This window comes from Podarcis melisellensis (assembly GCF_964234715.1).
Source record: "Podarcis melisellensis genome assembly, chromosome: 11".
In the NCBI taxonomy this organism is placed as follows: domain Eukaryota; kingdom Metazoa; phylum Chordata; class Lepidosauria; order Squamata; family Lacertidae; genus Podarcis; species Podarcis melisellensis.
In genome coordinates, this window is record NC_138543.1 from 32,920,420 (window position 1) to 32,946,855 (window position 26,436).

General features: G+C 38.8%; 1 protein-coding gene and 1 long non-coding RNA gene across 5 annotated transcripts in view; one reads left to right on the forward strand and one right to left on the reverse strand.

The window, feature by feature from the left end:
* LOC309380361 overlaps nt 1-26,436 on the forward strand; it is a 194,036-nt gene that overhangs the window by 37,470 nt on the left and 130,130 nt on the right. The gene's annotated exons all lie outside the window — the stretch shown is intronic.
* Nucleotides 1-26,436, reverse strand: part of MSH3 (mutS homolog 3) — a 69,105-nt gene that overhangs the window by 26,362 nt on the left and 16,307 nt on the right. The window contains exons 1-11 of one of the 4 annotated variants that reach the window (XR_014172820.1): nt 26,183-26,415; nt 23,722-23,763; nt 22,657-22,777; nt 20,685-20,897; nt 19,515-19,723; nt 18,779-18,895; nt 17,058-17,177; nt 16,081-16,221; nt 15,785-15,951; nt 2,795-2,907; nt 1,133-1,247 (exon numbers count right to left, since the gene is read on the reverse strand). Coding sequence is in view for 3 of the 4 variants with exons in the window: in XM_081930140.1 (XP_081786266.1) it covers nt 1,133-1,247; nt 2,795-2,907; nt 15,785-15,951; nt 16,081-16,221; nt 17,058-17,177; nt 18,779-18,895; nt 19,515-19,723; nt 20,685-20,897; nt 22,657-22,777; nt 23,722-23,763; nt 26,183-26,365 (1,541 nt within the window). In the remaining variant the exon portion in view is untranslated. Of the gene's footprint in view, nt 1-1,132; nt 1,248-2,794; nt 2,908-15,784; nt 15,952-16,080; nt 16,222-17,057; nt 17,178-18,778; nt 18,896-19,514; nt 19,724-20,684; nt 20,898-22,656; nt 22,778-23,721; nt 23,764-26,182; nt 26,416-26,436 lie in introns of those variants that run through there. The other 3 variants (XM_081930140.1, XM_081930141.1, XM_081930142.1) reach the window with 3 other exon arrangements.

Genomic DNA, 26,436 nt, shown 5'->3' on the forward strand with positions numbered 1-26,436 from the left:
TTGGAACTGTGGGAACGGATGCAACTTTCTCTATAGGGTAGGATGTCAGTCATTAAAATGAATGTGCTACCAAAACTGTTATTTTTGTTCCAATCAATTCCGATAATCAAAGGGGCAGCTATATTTAAGGAGTGGCAGAAAATAATTTCAAGATATATCTGGCAGGGGCAGAAACCAAGAATTAAATTTAAATTGTTAACTGATATTAGAGAAAGAGGGGGCTTTGCCTTGCCAGACTTGAAGTTATACTATGAACCATTCCTGCCTTTGTTGGTTGAAGGAATGGATATTGTTAGAAAATACAGATTTGTTGGACTTAGAAGGATTTGATAAGAGGTTTGGTTAGCACGTATATTTATGGTATGACAAAACAAAAGTGCATAAAGGATTTGGAAACCACATATTCCAAAGAGCTCTATATGAAATCTGGGATAGGTATAAAAACCTATTAGAACGTAAAACACCATGGTGGTTGTCACCTTTGGAAGCAATGAGTGTAAAAAAGATAAATATGAGTAAAAATTGGGGCACATATGAAAAGTTAGTAAGAGAAGAAGGAAATAATTGGAAAATGAAACCTTATGAAGAGGTAAAAGAGGCACTTTTTATCATCTGTGGTGGGAATGTAAGAAAGTGAAAGGATTCTGGGAATGATTTATGAGATGGAGAAGATGTTGAAATATACATTTATTTAAAAAACCAGAAGCATTTTTACTTGGTATTGTAGGCACTGACATTAAAAGACAAGATAAAAACTGCTTTTATATGCGACAACTGCAGCAATAGTATTATTGGCACAGAAGTGGTGATTTGATAGAATAAGGATTTGCTTAAAAATTCTTCTCATAGCAGTTCTGCATTTAGTATTATAGTAGTTCAACTAGGCAGTATAATAATCAAGTAAGTAATTTTTAAAACCCCTACAAGCATATACTTTTACATTTCTAAAGTTTTTCCACTTTTGTTAGCTTTAAATGCCTAATTTATAGAACATTATAGAACTTGTTTACAAGTGGGATATCACAAAAAGTACACTTATTTTATGAAAGGAAATTGGCCAGAGGATGCAAAATAATATCCCTACAGTATTCTTTCTTCAAGATTGTGATTTTCTGAAATTAAAAGTACTTACCTTGGGTTGTAGAGTATCTTTTCTAAATTAAATTCTTTAAGATACATGATTACAGCAGCCAGGGAGCATAGCACTGACTTATCCAAGTTTAAAACCACTGACAATGCTTGGGAACCTTAAAAATACAATTGTAATTTGTATAGTTGTATTACAACCAGCTTTTATTACAGCAACATATAAAATCCAGTGTGTAGGAGCTCCTATTCTGCACTATATTTTAGCTCTCGCTCCAAATTGGCATCTTAATCACTACTACAATATATATTTCTTTTGCCTACCTCATACTTACGGACAGTGCAGCAAGGATATCTCCTTCAGCGAGTTATTCGTGATATTTTTACAATCTACACATTTAATGCCTTGTATTTGTTTGTGCATCTTGGGACAGGGAAAAACTGTGACACCTTACTGGGCAAGAAGAGTTATCAAATTCTGCATGATATATTGGATTCAGGCAAGGGAAGAAGCTTTGCTGCACGGGAAATAGTGGCTGTGCATTCCAGAGCTGGAGAGGTGGAGAAAGAGGAAAAGCAGTAGCATTGCTACTGAGGAATGGAAAGCCTTCCTGGTATTTGCTTCCTTCAAATTCTTCAGCATATACTTTTGTATTACCACAAATGGGTACAAACACATGGGCAGGATCTTATGCCACTTACCTACAAGGTTCTGTATACTATGTAATAGGGGCTTATGCTACCATTGCAATGGCGCAAACTAGCTAGAAAAAGAACCATATTTTTCACAGCAACAATTTATTACTGGGAAAATGAGAATCCAAAAAATGTTGGGTGATATCTAATGTTATTACATCATTTATATTATTAACATCATCATCATCCCATATATAATATCAAAACCTTTCTTAACAGAAACAAGTTAACTAAGCATTTGTTACTTGAAAAACTGGTTGCATGGAAACAGCCTAAGACTGAAAACCTATACAAAATTACTTAGAAGCAAGTACCAATGAACTCTGAATAGCTTACTTAAGAACAGACATGTATAGGATTGCGTTGCAAGAAATTAATTAGGAAACTAACTTCGTCAAATCTCCTCTGAGACAAATACTCTAAGGCACTGTCAAGATTCCTTGTGTGGCTCCCTTTCCAAAAGCAAACCAGGCCCAACTTGCTGCTCAACTGACTAGTAAAGAGTTTAGTTCTTGAATTATTTTTGGAGTTTTTATTTGAATAATCTGTAATTTAAAATTAATGTTTACTGGTTATCAAGAAATACATATGGATGGAATGACCTCTCTGATTCTTAAATACTGCTATACGATATATATACTACCTCCGAGGCAGCAGTGGGTGCCGGGCAGCTTCCTCCCAGCGCGGAGACCGCCGCCCACTGCTGCTTCGGAGGCTGCCAAAGCTGCCATCACAGCAACAGCGGGCGCCGTGCTGGGCGGCTTCCTCCTACCCAGCATATAAGACTGGGCTTATAAGACGAAACCTTATATGCCCAGTCACCTAATACGCTGGAATCTACGGTATATCAAAACCTCTATATATTAACAAGCACAATCTCAGAATATTAAAATTTACTTGTAAATTAAGGAAAATATGACACCATGAAGTAACTTTTACAAAATAATAAAATCCTATTTAATACAAATGCAAACTATTCAGACAAATTTCAATGAGTTTCTGAATCAGTTACCTTTACTATCAAGTACTCGGTCTCCATAGAAGTTTGTAATCAGTTGGAAAGCATTGCTGTATTCAAAATGCTTGTTTTCCATCCTCTCTACCCGAATTCTGTCATCCTGTAAGCTGGAAATAAAAAGTATGTTTAATCTTGCTGTACTCTTACAAAAATAACTGAAAGAAAACTCACAATATCAGAAAATCTATCTGTCTTGTTTGTAAACACATCAAGACGCAGGACTATTTCATTAAGCGAATCTTTGAAAATAAATTTGATTTTTAAAGTGTGCCCTTTTCTCATTGCACAGGTTGATCAAATCGCTTTGTAACTCAACAAATTAGATTTTAGAGTGGTTTCAAAGCTCTGTCTTCCCATTTCAGTTGCTACTGCATTTTCCCTAGCTAAGCCCTGAAGCATTAATAAATCCAGAAGAATGGCATTAATTGTTCCCTTTATTTAGTTAGTTGGATTGATAACCTGTATTTTTCTAGGTTCAGGACAGGTTTAACCTTTTGCTACCTAATTCATTCTCACAGAATTGTGATGAAAGTCCCATGTTTAATTTATAAAATAAATGGTGCCAAGACACATTCTTGCCTTCTGGCCAGCACTGATTCTAATCCTACATTTTAGGGAGTTGGGTGTGTTCACACAGTTGAAGGGTGAGGAGTTTTCCCATACTAAGCAGCATGCGCACACGCGAGCACACAAATACACAGTTTTGCCAGTAAGTGCCAAAAATCCAATTAAAACATGGTAAGGGAATTCAGGGACATACAACATCTGAAACGTGTGTTCCTGGAGTTCTAAATACTGTTCCAGCTAGAACACAGGAGCTATGCATAAACCTAGCTGAAGGACCAATTAGCAACCAGGGCTATCTTGGAGCATTTGTGGCTCTGAAATTCAGCTCCTCTGCCCTGCCATAAAATAACTGCCCCTTTTTAAAAACGAGTATGCAGTTTATAACAGTGAAGTCATGTGATCCTTGAAGGACCTCACCTTAGCTATGGCCTCCTACTTGCTGAGACCAGAAGGGTGACTTAGGAATGTGTCTAGTGTTTAGACTGAGGAAGCTCTAAATATTTATGTCCCTCTCCCATACAGCCAACCAAATACTGGTGCTATCCATATAAAAAAAAAAAGGAGGGAGGAAAGCAAGAGATTACTTTCTCATTATGAGAGATCCCAGTACATTCTCTCTTTTATTCTATTTATGATCTTCTAGAGACAGTGAGCCCACAGCTAGTAGTCAAAACTATGTCATACACTCATGAGAAGGGGGTATCAACAAACTCAAAGTGCGCAGGAGTGCTCAGGAGGCACAGGATGCTGACTGACTGTTGGAAAGAAGGAATACCATGGGGAGGGGAAATGAAATGGCTAGAACCCTGAACAGAAATACTTCACACTACAAAATTTTGCTTCAAGGCCCTACTTGTATACACTAGTAGTGATCTCAATTTACCACACACAAATGTACACAAGAGGGAGGTATCAGCAAGCTCAAGGGAACATGAAGGTTTGCAAAAATTAAAAAACAACAACTGTGGATTTGCTTCCACTTTAACTCCAGCTTTGTAAGGGAATAATACAACAGTACAATAGAGTAATATGCTATTCCTACTTTGCAGATGAGGAACTTACTCTACTACTCTAATCAATCAGAATGATAATTTTCTTCTAAACTTCTAGATTGTTAATTTGATAACAGATTGGTCCTAACTCTGTAAAACTGCAAGTAGAGAGATGCAAATATGTGGTTAAACAGTTAGACAATACACATGATGGCAATCTGCATAGCACATACGACCTTTGTGCAGCCAGCGACTGCTTAGCAACAAATGAAAGTGAATAATGGACTGAACAAGCAACACAACTAGAGTCTGTAGCAGCCCATTAATCAGAATCACCACCATCCTTCATTATCATCATGAACCTTCTCCAAAACACCCAGATACATAATAAGTTTGTAATTGTACCATTAACACCTTCAAAAATTCATGGAATGCAAAGGGCTAGCTACCCTTACTTAAACAACTGCCATGGCATTGTTTAACACTCAAATTTTACTTTTATGAATATGAAAATGGCAACTTCACTCTAGCTTTACCACACCTTATTTCTGCATGATGTAACAAATCATGTCCTGGACATTAACTTGCACCAAGAATCAACTGGTAACATGTTTTAAAGCACTACACTAGCAATGTAGCCACTCCCCATTCTGCATAGGAAAAACCTGTATGTGTGAACTTTCAAATATGCAGCCAGAGTAGGATGTGCAATGTAACCCAAAAGGTTACATTGTGAGTTTGCAACACACAAGAGTTTTAATTAGTTCCCTAAAAAAATACCTTACAGTGAGTTTTGTGGTTTCCTCAACAGAAAGTACTGGACAGCAAGCAATAGACAGCTGGCTCTGCAATTACTCTAATTAATGCTTTCTTTGATAAGCTGGTGTGGATTTAAGAAGTCATTAGGGTAAAGGAAATGCCCTGCTCTATTTTTCAATTAATTATGTTAAGCTTTCCTGTCAGATTTATGAAAATGCTATGTGTGTCTTACATTTTCTTTATCAGATGGAATAGAATTCATATTATTCTATTATTCTGTTTATCTAAAAACACATTGTGTGAGAGTGAAGGTGAGATTTTATGTGTGCAATAAAATGATCTTTATGTACTGCAAGGTGGTTTTGTTTACATGTTTCATGTTACTCCAAACAATGCTTTTAAAAATGAAAATTTAAACCTAGCTTGTAATTCATATAGAAACATAGAATTGTAAAGTTGTCAGGGACCACAAGTATAATCTTGTAAACCCCCTGCAATGCAAGAATCTCAACTAGATCATACATGACAGATGGCCATCCAACCTCTGCTTTAAATATTCCAAAGGAGGAGAATCAGCAACCTCCTAAGGGAGTCAGACTACTAATATACTTCCAAATCTTAACAAAACAACTATCTACAGATATTCTCTAAAAGTGGAAAAATAAAACAGACCTAACTGATCAGACTAAATCTTACGCAGATTATAAAAACATGTACATCTCAAAGAAACTATATGGCCAATGCAACGAACCACTATTATCCCTTCTACTATAAACTCCTTTAAAACTTTAAACCACATAAAAACTTAGTGTAAGGTTCAATAAAAACTTGAACTAGAGAGCTCCTCCTTGGTCTCTTATTGCCCTTGATGGCAAACAATGGGGATTAAGAGTATAGGAAGAAAATACAAATATTGCCTTCCAATATAATATAATAGTTTATTATTACATAGCCTGCAGAATGGTTCCACCCCTAAACAGTCCATTGGTTCTTCCTGGACAGACCATAAATGCTCCTAGCTTGCAGTAAGTATTTGCATGTGCAACAAAGCAACTCTCGCATTGGTTCAGTCACTCCCTAACTTTGCTTCTTTGACTGTCATAATGTCTATTCCTCCTGTTTCTCTGCCTACCTTAGCCTGCTAAGAATGTCTGCTGGCTCAGATCTTGGCCTGCAAAAACTCTGACTCCGCAACAACTCTCCTTTGAATCTGCCCTAGTTCTTCATCTAAACATGATCGCAATCTAACTGGGACCATGCATGGCTGTCTGCTGACCAACACTGACAGTTAGCCCGAGAATGTTTTTAAGTTAAGATGATATAAAAGTGTTTTATGAATGCTATACTGCATCATATCCAATGGAGAAACACTATCTCTTACTTAACATATTTACTGTGTGCCTACCTGCTTCAGAAGTAGTTCTGAAACAATTTCAGTCCCAGCTACTACATTCATATATGGCAGTTTCATTAAAATATTTTTGTGAGGACTGAAGACCATAAACAAAAGTTATTAGCTGTCAGTATTGCTTTTTGTTTTCTAGACCACCCCCCTCCCCAGTGATAATGGTTTCAAACAGAAGTAGAGGTAAATGATATTTCAATGAAATCAAAGTCAGCTAAAAAAAAAATTAAAGCTCATCTCTATTCATTTTTTCAGTTTTCTGCGAAGCCAAATAACAGATCATACTTTCCATTCTTGTTTTATAGTCATACATGCATAACCATCAATTCTGAATCTGGAAGCAAGTTCAGCATCATGGGCTCCTCTAAGCAGCTCTTTCAATGCCAGTATCAGCAACTCTGAAGCCTAATCTAGTCACAACTAGTGAAGTGCTAGCAGTTGCATATGTTCAGATGAGGCCAGGGCAGGGATATAGGAAGCACATGTTTGCATTGTCAGTGGAATTTAATAGGGAATGAGAAAGAAACAGAAGCGTCCAGCAGTTACAGCAATATTTCCACTGTTAGTGTTCTTAAAGGGTGGGGAAAACACTGCATGAGAAATATTGAGTCCAGCACATATATATTGTCTAACCACACTGTATGATAGACCAGACGAATGCAAATAGCCCTAACAAATTTGGATAGGGCATACTCCAGACCAACAAAGCACACATTAAGATGTCTGCAAAATGCACCAAGAGTGAACCACGAAATTAGTCGGTCACAGCAAATTCTCTCCTTGTGCACAGTCTGCGTATATATTACACTTTACAAAAGGTGCAGGAAATTAGGCCCACCAGGCCTTCCAATTGGGCATGTAAGGCCATTTAAGCCAAGCCCACCTATCTTACACCTTATATCATATATAGTATCAGGTATGGGGCAGGTAAAAACTTGGCTCAGCCAAAAGGGCTTTTCTTTGGCACTGCTGATTAGCGGTGCCTGCAAAACCCTATGGCAACATAACATTTTGCAAGGGGCTATGATGATCAGCTAGTTGTTGTGTCTTGCAGAGCACTTTGCAAGGGGCATCTGGAGACCCATGCAAGCAAAAAAGATCACCCAATGTCACTGTCAAACTTGACCCACAAGGGGTGGGGAAATAAAAATCTGGCCTGCCAGCCAGATGCATTCTCCACCCTACTTTATCACGTATTTAAATTGCTATAGCTTGTTAAATAACTCCTTCTGGTAGGAGGCCAAACCTTTCCAGTCCTCTAGAAAATTAAAAGTTAAATTCACATCAATTAAGACTACAAATCTGGATTTTAGGTATTTAAATAACTGATCAGATTCTTCTTTTATTAAAGAGCTTTTCTTTAAGTCACCTCATTTCCGATATTAAGGGTTAGAAGAATTACTGTGTACACACTGCTAATAAGTTATTTTAGTGAATTCTGAAAAATGGATCAAGGGGTGCTTGACAGTCACAGACAAAATACAGCATGATAGTAATGGTCCACCTTCAGTGTATGTCTGTGTACCTGTGCTGGGAAACTGGGATACAGCTTCATCACAAGTGGAAAGAGTGCTTTTGAACTGATGTCCTCCTTCAACTTTTTCATAGTCATCTGTTTGATCACTATGAGAAAAGGATGCTGGGATAAATGGGCCATCAGTCACATCCAGTAGGGCTCTTATATTCTTAACAATTGGGCTTGATAAATGCATAACCCTGTCCAGCCATGATTAGGTGATTGCTTGGGCAAAAATTAATTCAAACAGAAAGTATTCTTATAGTCATTCCTGTTCAAGAGCATCTAATAACCAGTCTCGGAGGGCAGGATCAGTTCTGGACTTGAAGATACACCTTAGGCAGATGCCTTAACATGAAGTTCAGTTGCTCATCACGCAGTGCAGCCACACACAAACTGAAAGTTTGCTAGTTTGAGTGCTGTTATCTCCTGACACAGGTAGAACAGAGTTATCCAACTGCCAGTAATACACTCGTATATCCTTATCTCAGCAATTAGGATATTGCATTGTGAGGCCATTGACAGATAATTCCTCCTTTCCATTTCTGTATTAGTGACTTTTCAAGGCACTGGTAAACAGAAGTGGAGGACTGCTGCAGATTTTGTCACTGCAAATCTACTATTATTTTTTAAAAACTGGGAAATTGCAAATAAAGATTCCCGAAGGGGGAAAAAAGACAACTACAACAAAAGTTACTTTGTGCCTTGTACTCACTGCCTTCTCATTACAGTACTACGCAGGAGACACAAACTAGGGACTCTAGCAGTATGACCTGGACACTTTGTTCACTACCTTGGGCTGCAAGAGAAAAAAATAGAGATGAGACTGCAGGGCCTCTTCACCTGCTCTGCAAAACACTGGTTTCACCAGACTTCCTCTCCAGAAGCCATCCATAGCAGCCATTCCATTAGACACATAAAAGGAGAGATAGGACTGCAGGGACTTCACATCTGCTGTGTTGAAAGACTAACCACTTTTGGCTTCTCCTCTCCTTGAAATCTTTCCATTCCCACTGATCATTACACAAACTTTACAGCTAGGAAACAGTGCCAGAGTTTGCTTTTCCCCCTTCATACTTCCCAATTTCTTTTCCTTTTGTGTCATACCTTTTAGAATGAAAGCCTGAGATAGCCAGAAAGTAGTACTGCTGTTACTGGCTCAGTGTGGGACAACTGGTATAATCTGGTCCTATACAGCATCTGGCCTGGCTTCTCAATCATTTGCATACTTACACTGCAATGTCTTCTCAGCAGTAAGTTCCACCAATTTCACTGGGATTTACTCCTATGTTTGGACTGAAGCCTGAGCCCTTACACTATCTGGAATAATCTGTTTATCTGCCTGCTTCCTGTGTCACCTCCAAACAAATAGTATTGACAATGAGAGTAGAAAGAGAGAGAACACATGAGCACTATGGAGGGGATAGAGAATAAAGAAAAATAAATGTCCCACCTATGAGTGATAATTCACATTTAGCAGAAAGTACTACTTTGATGCAGATATGCAGATGACACAACCTTGATGGCAGAAAGTGAGGAGGAAATAAAGAACCTTTTAATGAGGGTGAAAGAGGAGAGCGCAAAATATGGTCTGAAGCTCAACATCAAAAAAACGAAGATCATGGCCACTGGTCCCATCACCTCCTGGCAAATAGAAGGGGAAGAAATGGAGGTAGTGAGAGATTTTACTTTCTTGGGCTCAATGATCACTGCAGATGGTGACAGCAGCCACAAAATTAAAAGACGCCTGCTTCTTGGGAGAAGGGCAATGACAGGCCTAGACAGCATCTTGAGAAGTAGAGACATCACCTTGCCAACAAAGGTTCGTATAGTTAAAGCTATGGTTTTCCCAGTAGTGATGTATGGAAGTGAGAGCTGGACCATAAAGAAGGCTGATCGCCGAAGAATTGATGCTTTTGAATTATGGTGCTGGAGGAGACTCTTGAGAGTCCCATGGACTGCAAGAAGATCAAACCTCTCCATACTGAAGGAAATCAACCCTGAGTGCTCACTGGAAGGACAGATTGTGAAGCTGAGGCTCCAGTACTTTGGCCACCTCATGAGAAGAGAAGACTCCCTGGAGAAGACCCTGATGTTGGGAAAGATGGAGGGCACAAGGAGAAGGGGGCGACAGAGGACGAGATGGTTGGATAGTGTTTTCGAGGCTACCAGCATGAGTTTTGACCAAACTGCGGGAGGCAGTAGAGGACAGAGGTGCCTGGCGTTCTCTGGTCCATGGGGTCACGAAGAGTCGGACACGACTAAACGACTAAACAACAACAACAACTACTACTTTGATATCTCGGCTAGATACTGGAAATTTAACTTATTGGTATCAGTTTTTCCTATAACGCAGAAAAACTATAGGGCCAACAATTCAGTTAAGTGCAAAGCTAAGTCAGAAAGTTAGGGAAATTTCAATGCCAAGAACCAGGGAGATCCAAAATAGAGTAATTTGTTTTCCCAATGGCCTGAGTTGTCTTATTCCTATTATATTATACACACATTGAAATATCATTCATTAGATTTTTTGCCTGCCCTTCACCATGACATCTTAGGGTAGCTTACAACAGTTTAAGACTACAATATTAATATCAGTTAATATCCAGCAAGACAGTTTTCCCAAAAATTGTGAAAAAACAAATTTCCTGGGAAAGTTTTATTCCCAGTGCTCTTAGCAATTAGGATCAGATTTATCATTTATATTTGCCATATCAATTTTACATGCTCTATTAATATCTTTAAAGCAGTAGTACCTAACATGGTGCTCTCCACTTTCGCCAGTGGGTCCAACAGTTAAGGATAAGGGAAGCTGTAGCCCCCATTACAACTGGGAGGGCACAACATTGGATGTCTCCATTCTAAAGTTTTCCCAATAGCCAAAAGTAGTTGGATGTTGAACTGAAATAGTTGGTTTTAGAAGGAAATCAGTAACTTGTACTCCAAAGCTATATTTTTTCATAGGAACACCTGTCAATATTTTAATAAATGACTACTCAGTAGCATCCACTTCATTATATAACCTGTTTTTGAGCAACTGTACTTGCTTCTGGGGCCCCAAATTATTTAAAACTCTATGACTTAGGCCCCACATAAGACTACCACCTTGTCCACAGAATCTCTCACATGTTAAAAGCAACAGAGGGGGACCTCTTAGCAGTTCCATCATCCTCAGATGTTCAGAGAGTGGGGCCCAGGAAGAGAACATTCTCCTAAGTTATGGAATTTCATCTCCACAGATGTGTGTATGATACCTTCATTATACAGTTTTCACCATATGGTGAAGACACAACATTTTCCCATAGCCTTTTACACCTGAAATGTGTGTTTTCAGATTCAAACACACTCCTTTAACTACAAGATGTTTCAACTGTTTATACTACTGAATTTTAATTGTTGTAACCCACCCTGGGACCTGATGGTGAAGGCTGTGTAATAAATTGAAAAAATAATACTAATACAAATAATACTGTTAAAATCCTGAGAAAAAAGGAAGGGACTGAAAACTGCTAATATACTGATTTTAACAACTCCCCCCAAACTATGTATTTATTTTTTACTAGAAATACATGCATGCTTCAAAAAAAAACAGACAGAAAGGTAATTACAATTTTGAAACTTCCGAATTTAACTGGCATTCATTATACTTTTACTAATTTTACAAAACAATGATTGTTTCCATGGAAAAACATAGCAGTAGAAAATGGTCCACCCTACAGGATACATTCTCTCTCACACACACACATACCCCCTACTGTTAGCAAGTCAATCCTTACTTGAGTATTGGGTGGTACCTAAATACTGACAGAACATTACACAGGCGCATGGACCACAGATAATTATGGCAAGTGAGTTGAATTAGAACATTTCCTACATTTTAGAGCAAAAAGAAAGACATATACCTAACAATTAATATGCAGTGCTTGTAGCAATGCTGAATGGCCTGATGCTCATGTCAACTGTAGTATTGTACCTATATTATAAAAAACAGATCTTGAGGAAGCTAGACGATTTCAGGTCACTGCAATAAAGGATGCTGTCGTTAACACAGGGTTGCCCTGAAGGCTCAAACAGGGTTACAGCAGAATGTGCAAATGCAAACCAAATTAAGAGACTCTCAGACAAATAATTGATGCTGAGATTCACTGACATCCAATCATCGTGGATATGCTGCAACAAGACAGGCCTTGGACACAAAAGTAACAAACAAGGCAGTGAGAGTAGTCACTGCCAGCACTTAAGAGGAAAGACTATTTAGAGGAAAGAGTTTGAAATGGATTAAAAAGGGGATAAACCTTAGATTGAGCAAAAGAACCTTCTACTAACTTTAAATCACATAGGCTTCTTGCACTCAGAACATATTGAAGTTATTCCCAACTAGGTATGGTGAAGCACATTATCAAAGAACAAGAAATACTTTTGAAAGTAGCTCTCCAGAAGGAGCAGGTTTAGGAGGTTAATTTCTCTGGCAGCTAAAATTATGGTTTATCATCTGACCTAGAAGATTCCTTGAGAGTAAAAATCATTAAGTTACTTTAACCATTTTAATTACAATAACCTAGTCTTTGACTTGTGGAAGAGTAAGTTGGATTTATCATACATTTAGTTGTATTACCAGAGTTAGAAAAGATCAGCAAAGGGTAATAACCTGGGGAAGCAACCCGCTAAGAAAGTTAATGCACCAGACACATAAAAAAAGAAGGTATGTTTATATTATCAAATAAAATGACCCATGAATAAGCCACTGATTGTAATCCCACTTCCATTGCTCCAAGCAGTTCTACAGCAAGATTTGACTAAAACTAGATGACTCCCGTGGTTCCTTCCAGCTGTACAACTTTATGATTTTATCTTCAAGATATGGAACTTTGCATACAAAGAGCCAGTGTGGTATAAGAGTGTCAGACTACGACATGGAAGACCAATATTAAAATCTCTTCAGCCATGAAATTCATTGGGTTACCTTCACCTAGTCACTGACTCTCAATCAAACCTACCTCCTAGACTTGTTGTGGGGGTGGGTATACGTACTAATGTTCATAACTTGGAATCCTCAGAGGAAAGGTAGGATGTAAAAGTAATTAATTAAGTAATTAAGTAATTAATTAAGTAATATACTTTCCCCTAGCATTTTAAATGGGAGTTTTATCTCTTTAACTGTATGCTATTTTGAAAACTACTTTTATTTGCATATTTTTATAATACTTTTTTTATTATCATGTGTAAGACATTTTGGAAAGTTTTCAAAGGGTAAGCTAGTAATCCTTACTGGATATAAACAAATGTTTACATTTCCTCGTTTGAAACCAGTGACTTAATAATGTCTTAATTTTGAAGGGATTATTCCTATAGGAAATATTTAGAAGGAGAAGAACCAGAGTTATGGAGTGCACTGATGAATATGAAACCCTATAGGACCCTCTAGTGGCAAAGAGTTTATCATGGAAAACCAGTTTGTTATGTAACTTTTCTGTTCAAAACACTAAAGCATTTGGGTGGTGATTTTGAATTCCTGATTAATTACATCCATTTAGCCTTGAAAGTTGGTCTATTAATACTCCTTCATCAGTTTCATTCATTAATTAGTATGAGTATTCATTGAACATTAACTATATGCTTGAAGGGGAAGGAAAGATGCAGATACATCCAGTGAACCCATACAGTCACACATCATGCTCTGCCTCTGCTGCTGCACTTCCTTCACTAGGAACCCATCTAAATCTATATGGAAGTCATCTCAAAGGCAGAAAGGAGATGTCAAAATTTATTCTTACATTTTAATTTAAAACAATTATTTTAAAACATTGATTTTTTTTATAGAAAAGGTATGGAAGGTTAGAACATGATGCAAACAGTTATTACCAAACACAGAACAGTGAATGCTTGGGTGCTCCTAACTGCTAAAACCAGGGAAAAGTGAAAACCAAGGAAAAGTGGATTTCATCTCACAGCTACATTAACTGGCACTCCTGAATGCAACAGACTAATTTTTAAACAGCAGGCCACCATCTGTTAGTATCAAATTATTCACAGCTTTTAGAACAAAATAAACAATGACTTTTAAAATTCTTTAACAGATTTAGTACCTATGCCTGTAGCAGATTAGAAAACTGACTCAAATTCATAGTGATCTCCACAAATTATTCAGGCGCACACATGCTTTAATCCATCTTCCAATAATATACTTCATAAGCATAAAAAGTCATTCTACTTCCATCACCAAGTGCTGCAGTCCTAAGCCCACTTCACAGATCATTTAGTGATCCAGATGGATGACAGAAAGAAATCATTGTAAGGTATGAAGGATCAGTATTAATAAGGAACACACATTATTACTATCAAGAAAGATGTAAAATAAATACCAAAAAACAAAAAGACTCTGAATTGAATTATGGCACATTTAGCCTATGAAGAAAATAATTATAATACAGCATTATCACTAAAGAATAGGCGGATTATTTTTGTGCTTCACAAACCCACTTCCAAACCACTGGGAATTAGACACAAACAACAGCTTCTGAACTCAAGGATGCAACCATGAACAAGATTAAGGCAACCATTGAAGCACCCAATCCATCACACTTGGTGGGTGTTGGATGGGATGGAAGTTTCTTCTGCTGAGTCCAAAACAGCTCTGCTGACCTGTACTCACAGAATGATCACTTTTTCAGCCTTGAGCTCCCTTTCTACCTGTCAAAACTATGGGCTGATTGAAGTAGCACCCAATGGCACAAGCAGAAGCTTGCAGAAACTCCAATACAGGGCATTCTGGGAGGGGAAGGGAGGGTCTGAGGCAGATCCTATGGAACCCCAAACCCATTGCTGTCGCTTGACTACAGTGAGCCCAACTCAAGATAAGGTATGTTGGAAATGCAAGAAGAAGGAAGGGAATTTCTTTCATATGTGGTGGACGTGGTTTCATATGTGGTTAGACCAAAGCCTACTGGGATATGATATATAATGAACTGAAAAGGGTTTTTTAAAATACTTTTAGCAAAAAACCAGAGGCTTTCTTACTGGGTATAACAGGAGAGAAAAATTCTCCAAAAAGACATAAACATATTTATGCATGCTACCACTGCAGCGAGAACACTTTTAGCCCAGAAATGGAAGCAGCAGGAACTTCCAACATTGGAAGAATGGCAGACTAAGATGATTGAATATGCAGAACTGGCGAAGCTGATGGGGAAAATCCGAAACCAGCGTGACAAACTGTTTGAAAAGGACTGGAGTAAATTTTTCAATATATGAAGGAACACTGTAAACATTTGAAAACGTTTGCAGGACTGACTTAAAATATTTTGTAAGGTTAAGACTTGACACCTGTTTGTAAATATCAGGTGTTGTTTTTAAGCACAGAAAGAAGGTAAATAGGGGAATATAGAAATGCTAAGACGAATGTGAATATCTATGGAAGCCAGGGAGTGGGAGGGGAAGTCAATGCTCAGTTTGAGCAAAGATGTATGTGATGACATGATTTTATTTGATTGTAACAAAGGGAAAAAAGGAAAACTTAATAATATATTATTTGGACAATGACTACAGTGAACCCAACTGCTACAGCAGCTGCAGTTTGCCATTGAAGACAAGACAAATCATTTCCATTTATTTTTAACTTAGTATATTTTCACTTGTCCAAGGCTTCCAGTTCAGTTTTTCTTCCCATTGTTGCCTTGGTCTAGCTCAAGGCCTGGTACCAGTGTCCAAATAAAAATATCAAATGTATCTGTTACACAGAAGCGTACCTTACAGAAGTCACAGTATTGATAAGTTTTTCAGTTTGATCTGACACATCTGCAGGAAGAATAATCTCAACAGGCTGCAGGCGTAAAATTAGACTTTCCAACTCTATACGGCCTACAGAATCTTGAAAACTGTCGTAAATAACTTCTCCTGTAGTAGGCTGAGCCGCCTAAAAAAAAGTAAAAATAATAAAAACTAAATACTTATTTACACATATGGAGATGAACTGCTATTAAAGCAGAAGCCCATGCATCTCAAAGACTATAAAAGGCTACAGAAAATATTCAAGGTTACTTACCACTATGCCTATGACAACATTTTCCTGGCTCTTATTTCTTAAACTGTCTTTGCTTTCAGACACACACAGAAGATAATTATCACAGACATCAGATATTTCTTCAGCTTCCATAGCATTGTCGAACATCCGCAGAGGATTCACATTTAAAAAATCTTAAGGAAAACTAGTTCTCTACCTCGTTTTTAGATAAAGCAATTAAAATAATAAATCACACTACAATGGATAAAGATTGTTACAGCTCAGTTAGTCCACTGTGTGAAGCACGTTTTTGGATTGAAGCCAGGCATAGTCATGTTCACAGCATACCCACTAACATTAATGGGACTTACCGGTAAGTTAATGGGACCCACTGATTTCAGTGGGTCTACTCTAAGCATGCCTAGCAGTGAAAGCCTAACCATGTAAGTCCTACTGAATTAAATGCGGGTTACTCCCAGGTAAGCAAGTTTAAAATTGTAGGCCCATGGCTTTCACTTCAATAAGGGTCTTTGGGTTATCCTGAATTCTAAAAGTTCAAGAGAGAAAACCTATCTATCCACACAATTTGCTTTATAAACATCTATCCTTTGGTTGTCTTTTTTCTAAACTAAAGAGGTCCAAACGTTTTAACCTTTTCACAAACACTTCAAACCACCCCCTTTGATAGTTTTAGTTATCTAACTCTAGTTTTATGACAGTCTTTTTGAGATGGATAAATAATGTATTACAAAAGTGGCCACATCACAGAGCTATATAATGTGTGTCACTGTGGAATGAATGCAATGCCATTTGAGAACACTCAGGAAACCTTGGGCACAAAGAGAGAGAAAGAGTGTGCACATTAATATAGAACCAATTGTCTACTGCCAAGGGAGCATTAGAATTACTGCACAATTCTATACATGTCTACTAGAAAGCAAGTTTCATTAAGTTCAGTGGGCCTTATTTCCCAGGTAAGTGAGTACTGGATTGCAACCTGATTTATGAATTACAAGGATATCTTCCCCAAGAACTGTAGATTTTGTATACAGTGCAGTTAGTTGTCTGCTAAAGAGAGAGCTTCTGTTTTCTCCAACAGCCTTCAAAGCAGCTGTTTCCATTTGTTTTATAACTCCAACCTGCACAAAAAACAAATACCTAAACCAACAAATAATATGAAAGTAAAATAAGCATAAAATTTTAACTTTGTTACATTATGGATGGGTATGGAAATGCAATATACAAAGACATATAACATATTTAAGTGAAGGAACAATATTCATTCTCTTTTCAACGTAACAGTTCACCATTCAATGCAGAAGGATCAAAAGAGGAATAAGGTAAGAATATATGAAAAGACTACTAAAACACCACAATTATACAGCTGAACGAATTATTCTTTAATTTTAACGTGCCATGTCAAATCATGACATATCATGTAGTTGAACTAGTTACTGAAACTCACATACAGTCATGAGAAAGAGAGCGTACACCTTCTTTGAATTTTGTGGTTTTTCGTATCAGAACATAATAATCATCTGTTCCTTACCAGATCTTAAAATTAGGTAAATAAATCTCAGGTGAATAACAACACATGACATATTACACTATGTCATGATTTATTTAACAAAAATAAAGCCCTTCAAGCTGTCTCTCAGCTTGTTTCCTTGCCTTAATAAGCCAGGCATGCTCCACAAAGATGGAGAGGCCACTCAGACACAATTGTGTCAACAGCCCTAGCTATTTGGATGTTGCAGAGGTTGGCTAGAGCTTTGACAGTAGTGCAAGTCATAGCTGCCAAAAAATCCCCCAGAGCTGTCTGGAAACCTTATGTGAAGATGCCACAGACATCCATAAACATGTGGTACTAATTGTTACAGCCAATCAAATTAAACAGAAGTAAGGGCAAACAAGACCAAAGACATAACCATGAAAAATGTTAAAAGCAAAAACAGCAAGAGAACAAAAGGGCCCCAAACAACCATAGGTTCAAAAATAAAATAAAATGAAAATTAGAGGCACATACTGATGTTTTCAAGAGCACGCATAAAACTAGGCATGCAGCTTTGGTTCAGCCTAATTGTGACTCCCAGGTACAAATAAACAAACAAAGAAAACAGAAAAAGAAAAAAAGAAAATACTGGAGTGGGCGAAGAGAATTATTTTGGAAACTATTTTTTCTTTTCTACTAATACAGTGGTGCCTCGCAAGACGAAATTAATTCGTTCCGCAAGTTCTTTCGTCTTGCGAGTTTTTCGTCTTGCGAAGCATGGTTTCCCATAGGAATGCATTGAAAATCAATCAATGCGTTCCTATGGAAATTGCCTTCAGACCAGGTCCGGGGACAGTCTGTCCCCCGACCTCTTCTGAAGGCTGGGGGGGGGGGCGGACAAGGGCTTTTCTACCCACCCCCAGCATTTTAAAAAAACCCTGGGACAGCAGAGGACTTCTCCGCTGTCCCGAGGTTTTTTAAAATGCTGGCGGGCGGCAGCGCTGCCGCCCGCCAGCATTCTAAAAAACCCCGGAGATTTCCCTATGGGCTTTCTTCTTGCAAAGCAAGCCCATAGGGAAATTCGTCTAGCGAAGCCACGCAAAAGCCGAAAAACCCTTTCGTCTTGCGGGGTTTTCGTCTTGCGAGGCATTCGTCTTGCGGGGCACCACTGTAAAGTGAAATTATATAGCTGTGAAACATAAGCTCAAATAAAAATAAAGCGTTAGATAACTTATTATAGAGCCAAACCTTATAACCCTTTGCTACGAGACGCCGAACATGAACAAATAATCTGTGAGTTGGTATGCTGGCAGTCATAAGGTTGTGATTTTTATGGCAAAAGATGTTCAGCTCCTTAGCAGCAATCTATAAAACATGACAATTATTAGCAATTTATTATGACAGCGTACAGTTACCACTGAACTTGTGTCTATTTAGCATTTAATGAGCAGCTACCCATAAAACTAATAGAAGTCAACATTTTTTTTAAAGTCTTCCCAAAACAGAAAGAAAAATGTGACCTGGTTAACATATTACTAGCTATTAACAATATTAAATTTTATCAAGCGATATGAGCTCAAAGGAGGCAAACGCATGCTAAATTTAAAATCAGTTTTAATTATTTGTAAATTCTGTTCTAGGCAAATATTGTGATTTTTTTCTTTTTAACTACGAGATTATGCAGAAGTACCAGCATTCTAACTTGCAAAGATCTGGGCTAGAGACATGCTGTTCAATAAATAGCCTTTTACATGGCATTAGGCACAGCAGATTTCCTCCAGGCCCCTGAAATCCACATGCAATTGCTGTGGTCACACCTCTTCCAACAGATTTGCATGGCTGTTCCTACTTAGGTTTAAGTATGTTTGGATGCTTTTTGACTTCACATTGCACCTTCTGCATATACTTTACAGAGATCATGCACAATATGTTAATAGAAACAGTGTGTAACTGTAAAATAATGTGGTTGATAGAAGTCCTTTACCTCTGCATCTTCTCCGAAAAATCTGTACTTGTAACCACACTCAACACACAAAATAGCATCCTTATACTGATTTTTAATTTCGAGGAACTGGAGCTCAAGGGGTGTATACACACTTTTGCTTCTTTTTTTAAAAGTAGTATCAGTTGCATATTGAGTGTTTTCCAAACTCATATCAGAGGAAGAAAATTGGCTTTTATCTAGACACATTTCTTCCTGTGAGCAGAAGAGATCAAACAAGAATGAAGAAAAACACAATTACAGAGTTAGTAAAAACAGTATGATTCACTTCATTAGATGTCACATTTTCCAGCAAGAAATAATAAGTGAATCTAGAATTCCACGCGAGTTTGAATTCCAACCCAACATTTTAACTTTAAAACTTACTTCCTTCCCAGCCCATAAATCAGTGATAAGGTGGCAAGTCTGGCTCCAACATGAAATCAGAAATAGAAAGTTTGACAAGGCAGTAAGATGAACTCCCAAAATACTTCAACAAAATGTTCTAGCCCACAACACATTTTTACCAGCTTCCTTGTTTGCATATTGTATATTTGTTATTCAATGCTGGTATATCAAAAAACTCTTTTTCCAGTTTATGAAAGCTGGTCCCCTAAATCGTTTTTTACATAGATCACCTGAAGACTAGAATATGAAATTTTTCAGATGTGTAGTGAAAATATTGCAACATAGAGGGTTGTATTAAGCTAACTTTTATTCAGAGCAGACCCATTGAAATTCTTAGACTTAAGTTAGCCATGTTTATTAATTTTAATGGGTTTGTTGCAAGTAAAAAATATTTGAACACAACCCAAAGTCTGTTAGATGTCTATAAAGAAAAACTAGTCATGAACTGATCATTACGGCATCATAACCAAATTTTTAAATGGAGAACTTAAAAGCAATTTGAGATCAAGTGAGTGAATGTTGAAGCAAAACTCTCTCTCTCTCTCTTACTGACTCCTCTGTACTGTAACCACAGTCATCCCATTCAATCTGAGCTCTAACTTGAAACACAGAACAGCCTGTCTCCAGATTTAGAAATATTATGCTGCCAGTATTCACCGCTGCTTGCATTTGGAAGGGCTGGTGGCCTAATTCATGAAGAAACACACAAATAACATATTTTTAAAAACTGAATGTAAAAGTACTGTGGGGCAGGGTGGGGACTACTTGCCTTGTTACTGTCGTGAGAATGTTGAGAGCCACTTATACCATTGTTTCCAACCATAGAATGCTGGTACTTGCTTAAATCCACAGAGTGACTTCCATGAAGAGTCTCCGAATGAATTCTTTTTCTTGGACGCTCCAAATTGAAAGAGAACTTTCGTAGTTTATCTAAGGTTTCTGAACATATTTGGGAACTGGTAGATTTGTTTGGCTCTCCTTTGTCAGCAAATATAAACAAACAAAAGATTTTCACCTCAAACTCAACATGCACAAGGTCAAATTTCTTATTTTCCCTCCCAAGCTTTCTTCCCCACATAAGTTTTCCTTATCCAAGGACAGTGTTACCATCATGTTTAAAAGGCACATAGGATGGCATTGTCTATGGCTCCTCTCTCTCATTTGTTCTCCATATTCACTCTGCGGTCAAGTTGCATCACTTCTCCCTTTACAGCATTGCAAATACATGGTCCTTTATAACACTGCAAGAATATGGCCCTTCCTGCATTGGAGAAGGTTGGACTAGATGACCCTCTGGGTACTTTCCAACTCTACAATTCTATGATTCTGTTATTCCTCTGCCCCACTCAGCAAAGGCAATCAGCCCTCCGGTCACTCTGCACATGACATCACTCCTTATATATCTATGCTGGCTTCCTGTCTGCTCCCAGATCTAGCAAAAGCTTCTTGCCCAAACTTTCAATGTCCTCTGTGTTACCCTTTCTCTCACTCCTGCCTGTGATCTTTGGTTCTCTGGTTCCACCACCCTCCATCATCCAAGGTCCTCTGCTCTATCCCCACTGCTTGGAACTGCCTGATAACATCTATGTAGTCTTTTGTTCAAATACCTCATCAAAACCCACATCAGAATGTTACTAACCCTAAGCATGTGCAGGTGAAATCACCTCATATTGCTTACATGTCTATGCCTCCCTTTACTTTACTTTCCATTCTGCTTCCTCTATGTCAAATTTCAGGTTGTACGTTCTCTCAGGACAAGGACCTGTCCTCTTGTACTATACATACTGATAGTGCTACATTCATTATTAGTAACTGAAATAACAATGGTTCTAATACAATATGCTGTTGTTAATATTAATAAGTTATAAGTACTAAATATAATGCATTATGGGTTTTATCAGCTAAGTAAAGAGTCTATCATATCCACAATTTCCCCCCTTCACATCTATGCACAGGCAGGTCAGGAGAAGGTCTCAGACTCAGTACATGTAGCTCGGTGGTAGAAAACATGTTTTGCATGCGTAAGATTCCAGGTTCAGTTCCCAGCATCTTTGGGTAAGGCTGGGAAATTCTCCAGTCTGAAACCCTGGAAAGTAATGACCAATTAGAATAGAAAATAATGAGTGAGATGAACCAATCATTGGACTGTGAAAGACTGCTTCATATGGTCCTATTGTGGGGGATTTGCAGTAAACCTAACAATGCTAGTTAGCATGTGAATAGGTTAAGGACCAGAGAGTTCTAAATTACTAGAGCAGGCTCTGCAATGTTACATGCCCCCTTCTGCAAAGAGGGAGAAAGTAAGGCTTATTTCCTCTTCCCCTCCACTCTCCCTTTCTGCTTGGGATAGAGGCAGCCATGCTCTCCATCCCTCAGCTCTCTGCCTCAAATACGTATCTGAGGCTGTTCGGGCTGTAGCTTTACAACCTAGCAGCTCGAAACCACGCTAAAAAAAGTGCAAGGAGATAGATACCGCTCTGGCGGGAAGGTAAATGGCGTTTCCATGCACTGCTCTGGTTTCAGTGTTCTGTTGTGCCAGAAGTGGCTTAGTCATCTGGCCACATGACCCGGAAAAACTGTCTGCAGACAAACACCGGTTCCCTTGGCCTGTAAAGTGAGATGATCACTGCAACCCCAGAGTCGTCTGCGACTGGACTTAACTGTCAGGGGTCCTTTACCTTTACCTTTATTTAATTCTTGATTTTAATTATAACCAGCTACTTTACTGAAAACTTACCAGTGTTCAGAGTATTCACTCTATTGACCTCTTCTTTTCTTCTACTCTGCAGAAGTTTTGAACATTTGTCTGCGTGTTCTTGGTTCACAACTCTTCTCTTTTTCCCATTAGGTTCATGAGTCTGCAAAATGTTATTTCAAACAGTTTCAGTCAGTTTGGACTCTGGAATCAGTTTGAAGATAAGTAGAGAACAATCAAAGATTCAGAACAAACTATCATGAAGAACTCTTTACTGTAATTATTTGAAATTAGACCCATTGAAATCAATGGGTGATATCCAACATTAGTCATATTCATGTAGGTCCACTGAAACCTGATTTCAATAGGTCTGAGTATGACTAATGTTGGATACAACCCAATGTGTCTCTACAGTATGACTGGTGAAAGACCCACAAGTCTTTCCCACAAGTCTCAGATTTTAGTTTTCATTTAAAACAAAGTTTTTACCATCGGTTCTTTTTTCCAAAAGATAGAATACAGTCCAAAACTTTTAAAAGTTGAACATGCAAGGTTTATCAGCCTGCAAGATTTAGCAGGCTTATCTGACAGTCAGCTGCCAGGACATAACTGGCAGTCCTTTTGCCCTCACCCCCAAATGTCAGTAATTTAGACAAAAGCCTGGGCACAACCACGCCCTAGGCCAACTCCAACCTCTCTCACCACCAAAGGAACACAAGTGAACAGCAAAGAACCTGCAAGCAACGCTGACACCAAATCCTACATATAGTAAGTAAAATAGAAACAGCGCCACCCGACCCCACCCCCGCTCATCTTTTCCCCCCTCCACCTCTTTCCCCCTTTTCTTCCCAATGTCTCAACAAATGAAACTGACTTGTAAAAATGTTACATTGGGGGGTGGAATATACGAGAGAGAGACATTGCACACACTTTTCTAAATCAAGAAAATCTTTAATAATAATAATAATAATAATAATAATAATAAAGCCTGGGCACAGTTATAAGAGACAGGGTGGTGCAACGGTTAGTACTGAATTAGGACCTGAGAGACCAAGGTTCAAATCCATACTCAGCAATGAAGCTCATTAGTTTATCAGCCTAACCTACCTCACAGGGTTGCTGTAAGAATAAAAGAGGGTTCTTGAGCATCTTGGAAAAAAGGAGATATAAATTGTAGTAATAAAATCTATCTGATAAGACCATAAGGTGAAATGAAAAGTTAGCTATGTTTCTATGCAGTAACCACACAATCCATTATACCCTACACATTTAACTTTGGAGTGCAATGTGTGCCCCAGTATTTATTTACCAACTAAAATATGTTAATCATTAGATTTTTATCTTTTGTTGTCATATAAAATGACAGAAATCAATGATACAGTATGAAAATCCAAACTAATTTTACCATACCACTAAAAAGCAAGTAAATTTTAGAATGGGACAGTCTATCCAGAGTGTGATTAGGAGTAAGCCTTAAACTCACATTTACTGCCTCTCACCAGAGGAATGTACTAAATGAACAGTAACATCTGCAGTCTTCCTGGCAGATAGCAGTAAACTGAAACTTCAAAATATATCTTGCTGTTCCTCCTCAAAGGATGCCCAGGATGCCATAAGAAAATGAAATTAAATAAAATCATGCACAAAATACAATAATTAAAATGACAACTATAAAGACTACAGTACCTAAATATATCAATCCCCTTTCACAGGCCTGGAGAAATAAAAATGTCTTCAAATTCCACAAGGTTCATATAACAATAATTCCTACAGCATTTTATATTTGCAAAATGTGTTGCAATTTGTCATTCCTATCTTAAAAACACATTTACTTTCATTTAAACCTCACTTAATTCAACAAGAAAACATGCTTATGTTTTTCTCATTTGTATGCATTCTCAAGAACCCTCTGAGACTGGCTACAAATAAGAGACCTGATGTGCCAAAATCACATAAACCCAAGATAGCCAATGTGGTGACCTCCGGATTATCTTGAAATACAGCTCACATCAATCTCAACCAGCAGGGTTAATGATCAGGGATGATTGGAATTGTGGTGCAGCAACATACTTCTGATTCCAGATCAAGAGAAGTAATAGTACTGTTCTATTCTGCCTTGGTCAGACCACACCTGGAATACTGTGGTGTCCAGTTCTGGGCATCACAATTTAAGAATACTGACAAGCTGGAACATGTGCAGAGGCAGGTGACCAAGATAATCAAAGTTATGGAAACCAAGCCTTATGAGGGATAGTTGAGGGAGTTAGGTATGTTTAGCCTGGAAAAGAGGAGGCTGAAAGGTTATATGATAGCCATCTTCAAATATCTAAAGGGCTGTCACATGGAAGATGGAGCAAGCTGCACTAGAGGGTAACCTGCACTGCATTTTCTCCTGCACTGGAGGGTAGCTACTCCACAGACTCTCCTTCCTTGGAGTTTTTTACGCACAGGTTAGATGGCTATCTACCATGGATGCTTTAGCTGAGATTCCTGCATTTCAGGGGGTAGGACTAGATGACCCTCTGGGTCCCTTCCGACTCTACAATTCTATCAACAGGGCACATTGGGTAATCCAGACTTAAACAGTCACAGGGCTAAAAAGTGTAATGTAAACCTACACTCCCTGTTTTGCATCAGAACAAAACAGCTGGGTTCAAATCCCTGCGGCACTATCAAATTCATTTGTCCAATCACACATATACACAGCTTAATACACATAACTTATTAGCTATCAGAAAAAAGTATTTCTTCCTGTATGAGTTCCTTAATGGAACATAACAGCCCTGATTGATCAGATCAAAGTTACATTTAGCAGTGGTTAACTAGCTTTTTCTGCCAAGACCACAAACAGGGCTTGAAGGCACACTCCATCTTTTGCTTCCTAGTATTCAGTAGCATACTGCCTCTGAACCTGGAGTTTTCTTTTAACAATCGTGGTTAAAAGTCTTCAATGCAACTGTTGAGTTTGCTTAACCCGTTTGCTGTGTCTGCCCTGAATCTTTCAACCAATAAATTTCATTGCATGCTCCCAACCAGCGCCCGTTCCCCAACACAGAGCACAGAGCTGAGGGGATACAAAGTAATAAGAACACCACCAGCAGCTATTTTATGTAGGGGGGCATACAAATGCCTCAAACTCGACCTTTAACAGGTTGTCGAAGAAAACGAGCAACTGTTTTCAATACATTCAGTGAATTTCTTCTAGCTGCCCTCTGAGCAAGTCAAGCTGCATCAGCCTACAAGTCTATACCCGCGTTTGGCTCGTCAGAGCACCCAAGGGCCCGAATGCAGAGCACCCTAGACTAGAGAACCAAGCCCTGCTCAAAGAACAAGGCTGAGAGGGAACCCTAGTTCTGGAAGTACTGAAGAGGCCCTTGCTCGAACTGCGGCTGCCTGTAGGGACGTCGCGGGGGGGGGTGAAGAAGGGGTCGCTTTTTCCTGCACCGCGAAATAGGATTGAAAGATTAGTAGGCGGGGAGGGAAACGTGCTTTGAGGAGGTTTTACGTCAAGTCAGGCTCAGGCACCCAAACGCCGCCACCCGCTTCCCACCACAGTCAAGGCTCGCACCGTGTGCGGAGCAACTCCTGCAGCCGCCATACAGCCCTCGCTTCTCTCCTCCTCTTCAGCGGCGGCGGCAGCCGAGGAGGAAGCGGTTGCCCGGAGGGATCCCGCCGCCTGGAAGAACTTGCTTAGCACCGGCTGCCCGCGGGCCCCGCCGCTTGGGCCGGGCCTGCTTCGCCCCCGCGGCATCCCGGCCTGGAGACTGGGCAGTTGCCCCTCAGCAGCCGTTCAGAGAGCCACGCGACCGGCCTCGCGCCGTT